General features: G+C 41.9%; 1 protein-coding gene across 1 annotated transcript in view; it reads left to right on the forward strand.

Annotated features, from left to right (window-relative positions):
* Rnf150 (ring finger protein 150) overlaps positions 1 to 16627 on the forward strand; it is a 217111-nt gene that overhangs the window by 140397 nt on the left and 60087 nt on the right. The window contains exons 3-4 of the mRNA XM_034522697.2: positions 439 to 510; positions 2670 to 2752. Coding sequence (XP_034378588.1) covers positions 439 to 510; positions 2670 to 2752 — 155 coding nt within the window. The remainder of the gene's footprint in view (positions 1 to 438; positions 511 to 2669; positions 2753 to 16627) is intronic.

Below are 16627 nucleotides of genomic sequence, written 5' to 3' on the forward strand. Positions count from 1 at the left end.
GTAGGCGGCAGGCTGCATCACTTGGTCTATATGAGCAGATCGAAAGGCACGAGCAAACACAAGGTCTTGATAGTGAAAAAGAAGCACTTTTCTCTCATGTCACACACTGGCCAGCTATTTCAACAAGCTGGGAAATACTTTGGCTTTTGCTAGTTGCCTATCTGTGCAGATATACCCTGAACCAAAGGTATGCTAGGAAGTTTCTATTTCATATGCTAACGCTATGTCATATGAGCCTAAAGCCTGGAACAAGGAACTCTATCCCACAGGGTTTGCATGAGCCATGCAAATGCCCAGGCTCTATGTCTTCCACCCATTTCTCATAACACTCATGCCATGTGTGCATGATTTCAGCTGCTCGGGTTTCTGACAGGCTGTAAGAAGGGAAGACAGGAGTCGCACATCTTTGTTGTTAATGGGTGGCTTTCCATTTTTCAGCGCCGACTGGGAGATGCAGCAAAGAAAGCCATCAGCAAGCTCCAGGTCAGGACCATCAGGAAGGGTGACAAGGTGAGAGCCTCTTTTTTTTGTTGGGGACATATTGAAGGAACTCTCTGCAAAGTAGAAGAGAGAGGAAAGAGAAGGGGAGACAGATGTAAATCTCTGTTGTCTATACACATCAAGCACTTAAAGTGCTTTCATTAAACGTAGTGTTTAGAAAATGCATGCAGTTTGTTGACAACAAAATATGAGAAATTATGACGTTAAGTGTTCAACAATAGCTAAATTGTACAGTCAGCATCAGCGCCCATCAACAAATGAATGGATTAAGACAACATGATATGTATACACGGTGGAGTGTTATTGAAACATTAAGAATAACAGAAATACATCATTTGTAGGATAATAGATGAAACTGTTATATCCATCATGAGAAGCAAGGTGCAGAAAGATGACTGTATCACATTTTCTCTCATATTTGGAATCTAGACTTTGCAAAAGGACTTAGAATTATAAGGGGCCCCTACTTGAGAAAAAGAAGTGGACCTGTGGAAAGGGAGGGAGGGTGGGTGGGGAGTTTGTGGGAAGTGAATAAAACTGATGTGTGTGTGATACACATGCGTGAAAATGTTGTAGTGAAACCCAGCATCATATGCAATTGATACATGCTTCCAAAGGTGCGTGAGAAGCCAACTGTGGTGGCTCACGTCTTTAATCCCAACACTCAGGAAGCAGGCAGGTGGATTTCTGGGGGTTCCAAACAGCCTGCTCTGTTTAGTGAGTTCCGGACTAGCCAGGATTGTATAGACCCTTTCTTAGAAAAGATAAAATAAACCAAATGTGGCTGAGGTGAGCACACAAAGGTGTCCCTTGAAACATGCGACAAAAAAAAATGGGTCTTAAATTTTGGTTGAAGCATCCTAGAAGTCAATACAAAATGAAAAATAGAAAACCAAAGTTCAATATTTCAATCAGTATTTGCTTACTCTATTTCAAGTGATTACTCTTAATATGACCCATGAAAGTTTTCTGAAAAGTCTTTGGAAAGAGGGTGGATTTCCATGCTGAACTCTGCTCATCACATAAGTTTAAAGTATAGATGCATAAATGGTATTTATGCTCTTCTGAACTCTAAGACTTAGAACTCCGAAGTCGCTGCACAGCCTCCCTCACTGTAGAATAACGGCATGAAGCTGAAGGCTATTGCACTCCTCCAGGAAGGATAAAAAGACCAACAGCCCACGTCTGTGGCTTCTAAGGACAACTTAGCAATGGATGGCACTGCTGCACGTGGGCTCAGCATCCCTGGTGATTAGGAATGGACTCACATTCACTATCTCTACTCTGAATAACTGACTTTTCTCACAAGTTATGTGCTATCATTTTAAATAATATGAAAATAATGTTGAGATTAATAAGAGAAACTTTATTTAAAAGGATAACCAGGACCTTGGGACAATGAATCCGTTGGGAAAATGCTTGCCCTGGCTGAGTTTGATCCCCAACACTCATGTCAAAGTAACACTTCCTTGTTAGGGTAGAGTCGGGAAGAGGCTGGCTGACCAATCAGTCTAGCCAAGCAGGGGAGCTCCAGGTTCAGTGAGAGGCTCCATCTCAAAAATAAATAAATAAATAAATAAATAAATAAATAAATAAGGTTTGTGAGCAACTCTGAGGCACACTCAGGTGCCCTCACATGAACACCTACACAAACCAAATTTAGAAGTGGCTTATATTTTCATCGGTGTCTTTCTCCACTCAATTAGAGGGCAAAATGTACCAGCATGATGGCATATGTAAGCCATGAGGTGCCACTTTTAGGTTTGCATACAGAAAAAAAAAACAATCAAAACTCTATTTTTATTTACATTTAATACACACTTCAGATTCCAGAGGACTGAATAGATTATGAATCACTCAGTTGAATATCACTCCTCAGAATGAGGAAAAAGATTTATAGCATTTTAGGAATAGTGCGTGTGAATGACATTCTCCTCACAAAAGCTCTCCGAGTAGAAACAAGTGACAGTTTGAAGGGATGAAAACTAAGCCAGTCTGTGAATTATTGATGGAGAAGACCAGTGTTAATGCTGCTGAGAGGCCGGCCCCAGGCGAGCTCTCCTTGGTTTATGTCAACGTTTGCTCAGGCCCCAGGCGAGCTCTCCTTGGATTATAATGTTTACTCAGTTTGGAAGCTAAAGTTGGCCCTTCTGCTTCTTCTGTTGCAGGAAACAGAATCCGATTTTGATAACTGTGCAGTCTGCATAGAAGGGTACAAGCCCAACGATGTGGTCAGGATCCTGCCCTGCCGGTGAGTAGTGCAGTTGCCTGCTCTGATGCAGAGGGGACGGAGGCCTCCCTCCGTGTTGACATTGCAAACAAGCAAAACACTCTTTCCCAGTAACTGTGTTCCTGAAAAACATACTACCACATGAAAATAGAAGCCTTTCTTATCCCCCTTGCATGAAAGGCAGACCTGACAAGACGGTGGGGGTCCATGCTGTGTGTGTGGAGGCAGCTTCTGGGATATCTCTCTCAGTAATGCTCAGAATCACTTCTGGCTTTTATTGGTGCTATTTCAACGAAAATAGCAAAGTCTAAAGAAGATGCTAAGAATGACCAGGACACACTCAGTGATCTAAATATGGCCAGCAGGGAACAGGGAACCAGAGGCAGATTCCAATGGAATCTTAAGTTTTACCAATGGAAAGAAAATGGGCCAAATTCCCATAGAATTCTAGAATCTGAAGGAACATTCTAGCATGTAGACTTGGGGAAACTCCCCCTGTCCTGTAAAGGAGGCTCCAATCACTTTAACTTTTCTCCCTAAGTCTAAGTTGCTGTTACAGTGCCTGACATTTACTTTGAACATCCTAATTAAATCAAGTAAGTTGAGAGTTGCGTAAGAGCCACGGCTTTCATAGAAAATTCTTTTTTAGTTGCACCTGCGCAAGTGTCCTAAAAATAAAAATGCAATTGACTCAATGAAAGTTACTGCATGTAGAGAAAATGGCTTGCAAGATGCCTGGGTTTAAAAGTATATTAGGCAGAAAAGAGTCTAACACAAAAACATGCACCATCTACTGCTTCCCACCAAACAATGCACATTTTAAAACTGTTTATTAGAAATACAAATGGAATGAAATAACATCCAGAGAATTGATTTAATAATCTCAAGAGGAAGAAGTGACCAAGACAATGAATAAAAAGACTGTATACTCAGGTGGAACTCAGCAGCTCTCAAGAGATCCATCCTTCTTGAAATGCTCACAGCAATGGGCTTTTGGGAAAATGGGAGTGGGGAGGCTCTCCACGAAGAGCCTGAAGGCGTGGGTAAATTGCCTCAGTTTACAGACATCTGACTGCCCTTAAGCCACAAATGGGGTCACATCGACACCTAGCAACTTCCTGTGCATGAACACACTCACTCTGAGTATATTCTTAATGCATTGTGTATGTATTTATTTATTTACTTATTTATCTATGCACTTGTTTGTTTGTTTGTTTGTTTGTTTGATGGCACAGAAGCCAGGGCAGAAGTGTGGAGGTCAGAGGATAGTTTCTAGGAGTCAGCTCTTTCTTTCTGCCATGTGGGTCCTGGGAATGGGGTTCAGGCCATCAGACTTGATGGCAAGCACCTTTACCCACCGAGCTGTCTGTCTCCTGACCCATAATTACATACTTTCTAGACATCACACAGTGCACAGGCAGTGATTTCCAGAATGGCTTTCAAGGCGCACCAGTTGAGGACAACAGGGACCTCTGCTCATATCTTACCTTAGGTGTTTGGAGTTTCAGTGTGAGAAGCGGGTCGGATGTTTCCCTTACTCCTCTTCCTGCAGATCCAGAGCTTCAGAAGGTCCTTACTAATGGATGCTGATGACCACATAAACGTCTGCTTTGTATCTGACACACAAGATCTGTTTTCAAGCATTATATGTACCATCTCATTTGCTCTCCCACTCATATTATATAAAGTAACTTGTTCACCTAAATTCTTATCATAACTAAATGTTGTGCATCTACCTGAAACTGCTGGAGACTTGAAACTGCCTAATCATGGTGTGGTTTTCCATAGGCTGTTTCAGTGTCTACTTATGACAAGTTACATTTCTTTAACAAGATTCATTTTTTTCTTATTAATGATGGTCTCCTTTATAGTATTTTTTTAAATTAATGAAAAAAGCTAGTATTTTATTGTTTACCATTAAAAGAACACGTTTGGAAGCTCAACTTTATTGATAATATTAGCCTTACTTAACCCTAGGCTGCTCAGATGGGCTTCGGGTTTCCATTTGATTGTTTCGTTTCTCAGCCCATTCAGTGATCTTTCCAGTATAATACTTTTGTTCATTCTTTGAGAATTTCATATCTACACACAGTGTGCTTCGATCATATTCGCATCCCCTGACTCCTCCAGGATCCATCTTGCTTCCCACCCCTCCCCCACTCCATGCCCTCCTTTTCTTTTGTCTTTTGCTTCATGACTCACCAAGTCCAACTTCTACTGTGCACACATCCACAAGTGTGGACCATCCACGGAAACATTGTTGGCCTACTAAGAACTAAAACCCTTGAAGAAAATTGGCTCTCCTTTCCCCAGGAGCCATTGTTTGTCCCTAGCTCCATTGTTAGTGGTGGGTGCTTCTGAGCCCCTCCCACTATGTGGAGGGCGAACTGGCTTGATCCCATTGGGCAATCATGGCTGGCATTCATGAGTGCAGCGGCCCTGTCATGTCCAGAAACACATCTTCCCAGTTTCACTCCTGCCTTTCCTGACCACTGTCACAATCTCTCCACCTCCTTTTTCATGATGGTCTACGAACCTTAGGGGGAGGGGCGGAGTCACACCTTGATTCTTTATTCATCACCTGCCTTACCCTCTGTTGTTATTTTCTTGTTCTAGACCCTGCCTTAAATGACAGAACACACCAAACACTACCCATCATGAGTTATGCTCCATCTTGCACTTGTCACACATAAGCACTCTCTGAAAAGCTCATGTGTGTTTTTTCATGCTGGTTTTAAAATCAAGGTACTTTTATGGCTGTCGCTGGCTTCTCACAGGCAGTGCACGCTAATGGATGCGATCAATCAGATGTAGTAGCATTTGCTTCTTTGCTCCATCATTCCCTCTATAGTGTTATTTAACCTTTGCTCCTATGGGTGTCATAGACTTCCTCTTCTAGTATTTCCAAACTTATTCATCCATGGAATTGTTTGTATGTCCTTGGAGTAAAAGCTACTTCAAAAATTATTCCACTGTATAATGTCTCTTCTTGAATATTACATTCTGTGGCCTCATAATCCCTGAATACTGTATATATCACTGCTGTTTGAGTTCCTTTCCAGTTATCCATGTGTGCACTTACATCACGATAGTTTCAAAAGTGTGCTATTGTCTTCTCTCTCTGAGAATTCTACATAAATTACAGTAAATGAGTAAAGCCTCCTTTCTCATCTGTCATCACGGTAATTATTAAAGTGAAGTCATATACATCCACGCCAGCCTTTTCTTTCCCCTCTCCCTTTCTTCATCCAGTTCTTCCCAGACACATGAACACAGGGCTCCATTGATGTGAGCCTGAGCCTGTGAATACAATGTGAGGGACAGACACGCAGTGGCTTGCTCAGCCAGTTGGCTACAGGCACTTCTAACTTTTGTGACTTGGATTTGATCCCAACTCACCACTAAGACATTTTCCAGGAAACACAGGTTTTGCTATGTCATACACATATCAAGATGTGCATGATGCTATGTTTTGGGGTGGGCTTGTGACTTGGACTAGAACTTGTGGTTATGATTCTTAGTCACAGAACATATCTTCCTGAAGCACTGTATTGATCTTTACTGTGTTCTCCTGTCCAGAGAATGAATAACGCTCTCTGTTTCTATTAACCCATAGCCACCCTACTCTTTTTCCCAGTATTATTTGTTTCAGCCCACTTACCTGTCTGAGTTCAAAGACACAAAATCTCAAGTAGAATGTGTCTTCCTTAGGTGGATCAGATGTTCACATTTGCCATATGTTTTTCTTGTCAGTGTCCCTGTAAAATTCTTGCCTATTTTAATTTATCACCATTTGGTGAGGCCATTATTGTGTTTTCCTTTCATCTGGCAGGCTCCTTCATAGCTGGGGACAACTTCAAAGCATCCCGGTAATAGGCCGGCCGTGTGATGAGCAACTCCTCTGGAATGACAAATACCATATAGTAGGAACAGTAGGAGGTACCACATATGGGATGAGAAGTGGGGTGATCTTGTTGGAAACTGGAATTCCAGTGGATTCCAGGAAACAGCATGATAGGGTGTCCGTAATGACAAATTTCTGCAAACACAATAAGGCTAATACCACACATCATGGATTTAAGAAAGGTTTTGTAATAAAATAATAATAATAAGAGGAGGAGAAGAGGAAACATCCCTTTGGGTTTATTTTTCCCTTAGTAAGATTTATTTTTAATAAAAAGGGAAAATATTTATTTACTTTTATTTTACACACACACACACACACACACACACACACACATCTTGCCTGCATGTATGTTTGTGCACCTCAATCATGTAGTTCCCATAGAAGCCAGAAGAGGGTGTCAGATTCCCCCAAAACTGGAGTCATAGACAGTTGTTAACCCCGTGTGGATGCTGGGAACTGAACTTGGGTCCTCTGCAAGAGCAGCAGTGCCTTTAACCACTGAGCCATCTCTCTAGCTTCCATATCTCTTCATATTTTTAATCCAGGTTTGATTTATCTCAGATACCCGCATTATAGAAATGTTTTATAGGGTAAAATATTTAAATATCTGCATAGCTCCTGCATGCAAGTAAGAGCCATTGTCATTTCTTCTGTTTCTTCCCTTTGCCTTCTCAATCTCATTTTTGCAAGTTGGTAATACTCTTGTCAACATCTTCAATGCCTTGTTCTGTTTCCTTATCATTGTAAGAATTTTCCAGAAAGAGTACTAAGTTATTTGTGGCTCATTTTGACCTTCCTTTGGCCTCTGAAGCAATAACCAGAAGTTAATCAAGCTCTTGCTTGCATAAATCACCCAAAAGGCCTTGGGATGCCAAGGGTTTTGTAGAAAGAGCTTTTACCTCAAAAGCCTTGTCATGGCCTGGGTGGAATTTTCCATTGAGGTAAACCATGAATGCAGCCCATTCTCTTGAACTTATTTCTTAGTAATCCATTAGGGAGGTGTTCACATTCACATTCCACCCCCCACGGAAGATGCAGAAAAACAGTTTCTCACACATGGATGGACTTGTTTCTTTCTGTAGAAACAATGTGAACCACTGAAGACTCTGGCTTAGTATCGCCAGAGTCTGATTGCTAAGTAAAATTTCATAGACCTCAAGTTGATATCTTTGGTGGATGTCCTCTGACTTTCATGTTATTCACAAATAACTTTCTGTACCTAGGGTTTGTAAACAGTGTTTCCTGGAGACTCTAAGCATCAGTCTTATGAATGGTAAAGAAATCTTTATATCAAAACAGAGGAGGGAAGATGAAGAAAATTAGCAACTAGCAAGCTGTCCTGGAATTACTATAGTCAGAAAATGTTCTGCTGATTGACATGCAATGTTGCACCTAAATCTGCAAGAGTGGGGGATATGGGTCCAGAGACCTGTGTTCTCACACTGTCTCTGCAGGAATAGAATTTTGGGGCTTCTGGCACTTCTCAGTGATACAGATGCCAGTGTTCCCCAAGCCACATTATCTGATAAATCAGGCAATCCTGGAATGTATTTCTGGGCTTGTTTGGAAAGTATACCATTTCTTGGTGTGTAGTTGAATGGTGCTAAGTTCACTTACGTCATTATTCAACCATCACCACCACCCACTGGGAAAATTGGATCCTCTACCACACTGACACTCTGGATGCCCTGAAACACAGCTACCACTCAAAGATACCATGCCCCACACCTGGAGGTTTTTGTATGATTTGGGGCTGTAGCCCAAATACTCTTAAAATTGAAGTCATAAGATTTCCTGAATTTTTGTGGGAGAAAACATAATACTTACACCAAAAATTCTCTTGGACAGTGTATGTGGCAGAGAAGCCTTCTATAACCTTTGTTCTGCATGTCTCAAAAGTTTACCTGGCCGCAGGAGCTGCTTCCAACCAAGGTTTCCTGAGCTGTGTAACCCACCCACTCGGTGTGGAGTGCTGGCTCATGATGTGAAGCACACACCACACAAGCAAGAAGTGGGAAATCAGATCCCATAACTGAGATAAAAGCCAAAGGGGAATGGCGGCCCAGCTGTAAGGCCAGCCTTTGGAAAGCAGAGACCAGACCCCTGGAGTAGGCTGGCTTGCTGCATTAGCATCAGCAAGCTCTGGGTTCAACTGAGAGACCCTGCCTCAGTCAGTAAGTGGAGAGCAATTGAGAAAGTTACCTGGTGCTAGACTTGAGCATCCATGAACACACACACAGACAGACATCTACATGCATGCACACCACATATACACACAAATAAGTGCATGACAGACTCCACCCACTATTCTCGAACACTGTTGTTCACACTGTGGATCCCAGATAACAATAAAAGATAAAATCAAGTTAGATTCTGCCATTCCAGTACAGACTCTCCTTTTAGGGCAGAAGGGTCACTCACTCATGCTACATAGAAGGCACACGAGCATAAGAAATTCTCTAATGTGAAAATGTATGCCCTGGTGTAAAGAGGAACCTCCTTTTAATATTTGATAATTGGAAGAATCACAAGTGAGTGATTCAAACATTCAAAACAGACCTGCCCTTAACATTTGAAGCTCAGAGGCCAGTCTGACCGTAAGATGAGTCTAAGGTGCTGAACGTAAGACAGGAAAAGAATGTTATCGAATGCTGTGAGTGGTGAGGTTCTGGTCAGGATCCTCGGGCTCATAAAGTAGGAGAGCATTTTCCAGCCAGGCAGAAAGAGCCTGACTTAAGTTTACCCCTCTCTCCTGCATGCATAGTCCTAGTCGGAAATAGATATCTTCTATGTCACTTTGTTTGGGAATATATCATGGCTAGGCTTATAGAAATGATTTGGTGGTTAAGAGTACATACTGGCCTTGTAGAGGACCCAAGTTCAGTCTACAGCACTCATGTCTGGCAGCTCACAACCTTCTCCAACCCCAGCTCTACGGTTACCCATAGTCTCTGGCTTCCAAGGTCACCTGCACTCGTGTGCATACATTACCCCCCACACACACATAAACATACATACATATATTTAAAATTAAATCTTTAAAATATTGATGGTTATTAATTATATCCATCAGATTTGACTTATTCTATTATATTCTTGTTATGAAAATTAGATTATTGAACATTCTGTTTATAGTTACTTAGAACTATTCAGATTGTTTCTATTCATTCAGTTATTGCTTGTGGCTAGGGCAGGGGCCATATGCATGTATTCTGGCACACAGCTTGTGATAATCCATTCTCTCTTTCTGCTACCTTACTAGCCCAGATGTGTTTTGCTTTGTTTTGTTTTTTAAAGCATAACTTTCGAGGGTCCCATGGCTCACTTGGAAAATTGTTGAAAATAGAATATATGTATATATATGTATATACATATATATACATATACATATATATACATATATTCTATTATATATTATACATTATATATTATATATACTATATATATTATATATATATATTAAAACTAACAAAGAGAATAACATCACTCTTAGAACTAACAGTGATATTTTTGGTAGAATTGATTTTATAATATGTTCACTGCATCTTTCATGCATACTTTAAATGCTATGTAGTCAACAGTTAATTCTGTTGTATTTCTAATGTCTTGGTTACTGTTAAGAAGTAAGCACTTCCTCGTACCTTTAGAAATTACTTTAAAATGAGTGATAGCATGAGAGTTCACTCTTTGGATTGATTTAAGTCAATTGCCCAGCATTTAATTTGCTTCCAATATTTCCTCACTCTGAAATCATAGAGTTCAAGGTTCTAAATTTAGTCATAGGATATACTTTTCAAAGTTGAATTACTGGGTCCAGTGTAATGTGGAAGTATCTTGAGAACTTTTCTCAAATTGCTTTCTTAGAAGATAGTAATGATTGATAACTCACTAGCAGCTTGGGGCAGGAAGTTTCATTAGTGTCCACTGGAACCACGGAGTTGTACTTTATAAAGCATCTCTCTCCTGATAGGCAAATATTAGGATAACTTTAGTTTCTGTTTTGATTTATTTCTCTGAGATATTACCTTTCACTAACATAACTTTATAGCTTATGTAAGTTGATATTGATTGGACTGTGTTCCCTAGAGATAGTAGACTAGAAAGAAACCTGTGACCTAAAATTGATAAACATGTTAACTAGATCTAACTTTTTTTAAAATGTTTAAATTTGGGGTAAATAATGCTTTTTCTCACCTGAATGCATTTCATTTTTATGATGCTTTTCGATTAGTGGGGTTTTAAAAATTATGTTGTAAAATGTGTGTGTTTCAAAGGTTGGAGAGATAGCTCAGCCCTCCAGCTCAGCCTCTCAATCAGGAAGAACTATGTTTGGATACCCAGAAGCACATTTAAAAGAAGTAAAAACTGTAACCCTGGCACTGGGAGGGGCAGAGGCAAGAGTGAATTCCAGGAGCTTATCTGGTCTAGCCAGGTTCAGTGGAAAACCCTACCTCAAATATAAATATTTAAATGTGTACCCAAGGACAAGGAGCGCATATATTCATAAGCAGACTTTCATGTGACTGGACCATGCTTATTCATACTGGTCAGAATATGAAAACAACCATACTATAAGAAAATCATCTAGCAAATTTGGATCATCTATCCAGTGGAATACTTCTTAGCAATCAAAAGACGCTGCTGTTGTCTGATGAGGCACAGATAAATTGGAGAAACATTATTCTGAGCACAAGATATCCCAGGGGAAAAATATCTGCTTTGTAATTCTGTATGCATGAAATAATAACAAGGAAAACTAGTCTCTAGGGAAGAGGTCAGAATGACAGTTGTGTGGCAGAATGTGGTTGCTGACTGTGGGCAGGAAAGGACTTTCTGGAGTTACAAAGTGATGTCCCTGTGTACCTGGGTGCTGGACACAGAACATGCTCACACCTAAAGGTCACTGAGAGTGTAAAAGGCATGACTTCTACTGCATTACAACTTCATTTAAAGTAATTCCATAGCTCTCCCATAAACTTTATAGAGAGGTTGAAATCACATTACATTCAAGTAGAAGCTTTGGTAGCGGTATTTTTAAACCATCTTTCCCTGAATACTCCAGATGTTTATGTGCACAGCTTCAGTAAAGGCCGATGACTACATATCACTTAAGGAAGGGAATAAAGGAAAGAAGCATGAAAAAAGGTAGCCAGACCGGGAGAGCTCAATGTGCTCACTTGTGTCATCTACAACAAAACAAAGGTAACTTGAGAACAGGATCCTGTGTTGTAGAAACTCATTAAATATGGCATTCAAGTGTCCTGGTCCCTGGTCACATTAATCAACTAGACACACAGGATGAATGCCAACCAGCTTTGCTGCTCTGGCCAAATGATATAATTAGACCAGGGTCAAGTTCTAAGGACAGAGTCTTCCTCTAACTTAAAGCAAGGGCCTGCAGTTACCTCCCAACTTGCATTCTCAGGATCTGCCACTGGAATTTTAGAGGTTAGCCATAAGAAGAGCCAACCTAGCATTGTTTTGCTTTTAAATTTTTTGAGTTGTCTTTGATGCTGTCTAAAGGCCACAGGGGAAAGAGAGAGAGAGCTGGGTGAAATAAACAGTTGTCACAACAGTTAGACTCTGAGAAACATTCTACACTTTACAAATCATCTGTGCAGTATTTTCTAATCCATACCTTGCAAGAGTCTATAATATACACAGGGCAAGTGCCACAATGGCCTCTGGATTTCACTAAAAGAGAACTTGAACTTTTTCTTTGGCCGCCCAGCGTCTCAGCATGTTTTCTTCTCCAAGTCTGTGCTCCCTCTACTGCACCCCTGGCTGTGCCCATGACCCATCCCTCCTGTTCTGTTTAGGAGAGGGAGTGATGAAAAGCATCTCTGCTTTAGCTGAAAAATATCTACACCCAATACCCAAGTTACTCTAAACCAAACACCCAAGACCCCAAGGAAACCAGAGCAAACCTGTCCCCCCTCAGGAATCCTGTTCTCTTTCTCCTCTCTCTTAATCTTCTCTCTTCTCTGTCTCTGTTTTCCAAATATCTCTCCCTCCTTTCCTCTCCTCTCTCCTTTCTTTATCCTTCCCTTCCTCTCTTCATTCTTCCTCTCATCTTCTCTTCCTCTTCTCTCTTCCTCCTTCCATTCATCCATCTCTTCCTCTTTTTCTCTCTCCCTTCCTCACTTCTTTTCCTCTCTCTCATTCCCCCTCCCTGTCTCTCTCCCTCCCTCCCTCCCTCTCTCTCTTTCTCTTTTTTTTCCTGTTTCAGGGTTCTACTGCTATGAAGAGACACCATGACCAAGGTAACTCTTGTAAGGACATTTAATTGGGCTTGGCTTACAGGTTCAGAGGTTCAGTCAATTATCATCAAGGTAGTAGCATGGCAGTGTCCAGGCAGGCATGGCATGGTGTGGGAGAAGCTAGGAGTTCTGCATCTTGTTCCCAAGGCAAACAGGAGAAGGCTGGCTTGCAGGGAGTTAGGAGAAGGGTCTCAAAACCCATGCTCAAAGTGATACACTTACTCCAACAAGGTCACACCTCCTAATAGTGACACTCCCTGGGCCAAGCGTATACAAACCACCACACTTTCCCTTCTTTCCTCTCCTCCATTGTCTCTCACATGCCTGATGCACCATCTCTCCATCAATGAAAACCACTCTCCAGTTGCACAGTGATGTAGAATAAGAACATTCATAATCACCAGGGAACAGTTACTACTACTTCTGGACACAAGTTCTTTTCTTCCTTTCCTTTCCCTTAAATGGCATTTGTGTGGTTTACCTAAGTTAGATAAGTTGACCTGTGTGACACAGAATGACTCGCACTCGGCCTCATCATTCCCAGTAGCGGGATTCTGCCCACCATGAGACTCTAGACCTTGAGGGGATAGAGTTTTGGGTAGAAGGACCATGACTTGGTCAATGAGAAGCATCTGCATAGTAAGTGGGTTCACCTCTCCTTCAATGGAGAAACCCAGAAAGATGAAATGGCAGGGAAAGAGACAGTGGTGGCGAGGAGCTCAGTGTGGGAAATGAGGAAACATAGTGTGTGTCTGCTTTCTCTCCTCTCTGGTCTCTTGCTTACCTGTCAGACCCATTAATTCTATTTCACAATGCTGTCCTGGCCCATCCTTTCCAACTTAACTTACCAGGTTAGTGTTTACATTATTCTACAGTTCAACTAACCTAGATTTCCCATGCACATGTAACACTGCCTCTTAGACCCCAACAATTTCCTTCTCTTTGGTGCTCTTTCTTCTTGTCTCTACCTTTCAAATCCTCCCATACTTTAGGCTATACAGGAGACTCTATGATACATGATAAGTTCATAAATTCTTCACAATGTAACAGCTCCCCTCTCTGAACAACATGGCAATTTTACCTATGTCTATTAATTTCACTAGATACACATGACTTAACAGCTCATATCACTTACTCATTGAACACACCATGTAAGCAATATGCAAAGAAGCATGCAATTAAACCACTCCTTTTGTTACTTTACTAGTCAGGATACACTAAGCTTTGCTGCACTAACAAAAAAGTCTACTCTCCATGACTCACCACAACCAAGATTTCCCACTGTCTTCCAGGGGTTCTGCTGGCACAGCAGGCAGCTGAGTTGACTCAGACCCCTGCTCTTGATTCTCTCTTCATGTCCCTCTGTCGAGTATCAGTCACATACCTGTAGCTGCCACTAAGACAGCTGTGGCTTTCCCATGCGACTTAAAAGGCCATTTGGCACCGTGGAAGGACAGTGTTGAGCTGCTAAGACTCTTGGTGGTATTATCCTAATTCTACAGGAGGGAATCCGAGGTTCACAGAGAATAAGCACTTTAAGCAAGAGCATGAAGTTATTCAGGGAAATAATAGGAATGTGAAGAACTCTATCCTCTGTGGCCAGAGAAGAGAGGAGTGGAGCTGAGTGTAGAGCCAGGCCAACCACTGATTTGAGGACAGGGTTTGCTGTGGTCCAAGTGCCAGCCCTGCATTTTCCTAGCTCATGAAGGCCTGGCTCCAGTCTGTTTCAGTTTTCTCCTCCAAAGATCACCAGCAGTTTTTACCTGAAGGAATGGCTGTGGATCCATTATGTGTGTGACTTACCTAGAATACAAGAAGTGGTAGACACTGTCAGTAGCACAAACTCACTTAAATTTCACTCTCACTCCACTGACTCCTTTGAAAATATGATTCAGACGCTCCAAAGTGACATTTCAGCTACCTGTGGAAACACTATCCTTGGAAGGAGCTGATGTTGCCCCAGAGAATGGGATTCTAAGGGACTCATAGTTTTTAATACGCATGTCACTAAAGAAGGTGAAGCAGCTTGCACCAGTACTCAAATCACAAAAATCTTTTTTTTTAATGTGCATGGTTGTTTGGCCTACATATAAGTCTGTGCACTATATGTGTACCTAATTCCCACAGAGGCCAGGAGACGGCTCTGGATCCCCTAGGACCAGAATTATAGAAAGTTGTGAGTCTCCCGCCATGTGGGCACTGAGACTAGAAGCTGGGTCCTATAGAAGAATGGACCTTACCTGCAGAGCCTTCTCTTCAACCTCCAGAACCACAAAATCTTAGTCCTAACTCCAGGGTGGTGGTGTCAAGGAGTCTCTAAAAGTACATGAGGCAGAAAAGGGAGAAAGGATCTTCTTCTCCAGTGAAGGACAGAAAGGTCGTTTGACTGGGCAGAAAATCAGACAGCGTGGGTGAACAATGGAAAGCACTGGGCGTGGGAATGAGCATGACCTGGTTTATCATGACCACTAAGCGCCGTGCAGACTGTTCGTATCTCAATAGCACCATGTGGTTCTGCAACCTCGCTGTCTTCATTACTATTCTGGTGTTGTGATAAGATGCCCCCACAGTTCAGAGGAAGGGTTTATTATGGCTTACGGTTCCAGGATAACACAGTCACCATGGTGAGACATGTGGCACCTGCAGGAAGCTGACTAGCCATGCTGCAGCCACACTCCAGAAGCAGAGGGAATTGTATTAATGGGATTGTTGATAACTTACAGTTAAGAAATGCTAGCACTTACATTTTGTTGTGTTTAGAGGTCGATTTGGGGGGGGCTGGGGGGGGATTTTATCTTAAACAGAACCTTTATATACAGCACAGGCTCACTTTGAACTAACGATTCTTCTACATTGGTTTCCTGATTGCTGAACTTATCGATGTGTGCTATAACAACTTAAGGCGCGCTCTCTCTCTCTCTCTCTCTCTCTCTCTCTCTCTCTCACACACACACACACACACACACACACGCACGCACGCACACACACACTGAGAGGGAGGAGGAACAGAGAAAGACCAATTCCTTTAAAAACCCCATTCCCGTAAGATAAAATGTTACTGATTATAACTGAGTCTTGGAACACTGAGATGATTTCCTAAGATTGAAGTGAGGAAAAAACCTCCAGTCTAGGAGTGTGAACTCTCAATGGCTTTTCCACTGTATATAAGAAGGACCTGCAAGGGAACTGTGGTCCTTCTCGTGTGTCTGTGTATCTGGTCCCAGCACAGAACAGAATAGGAGAGAGTGACATAACGAGTGCTCTGTTTTCTGAAGATAAATCTGGCAGCGGTGAGTAGGATGAAGATCTGTTCTCTGTGAAAGCCTGACATCATGGAGAGAAGTTTAGATGTTCCTGCTGTAATGAGAAAAGTCACGTGTGATCGACAGGGAATCACACTATAAAAAAAGGAGGAGGAGGAAAGGAAGAAAGAGAGGGAGGGAGGGATGGAGGGAGGGACGGACAGAGGGACGGAGGGATGGAAGGAGGAAAGAAAGGAGGGAAGGAAGCAAATGAGACAGAGGAGATGAGAAAGGGCCAGTGAATGGAGTTGATAGTCACATGCAGGTTGGGAAGAGGGTTAGGTCCTTGGATGAATAAATACATACTCACCCAGCAAATGTTTCATGATCATCAGCTGCCAGGAGCTGTTATAAATACCTGGAGTGTTGTGATGAGAAGCAAATGAGGTCTTGGTTCTCATGAAACTGTGTATTCATTGAAAGATGT

Source organism: Arvicanthis niloticus, chromosome 18, assembly GCF_011762505.2.
Source record: "Arvicanthis niloticus isolate mArvNil1 chromosome 18, mArvNil1.pat.X, whole genome shotgun sequence".
NCBI lineage: Eukaryota > Metazoa > Chordata > Mammalia > Rodentia > Muridae > Arvicanthis > Arvicanthis niloticus.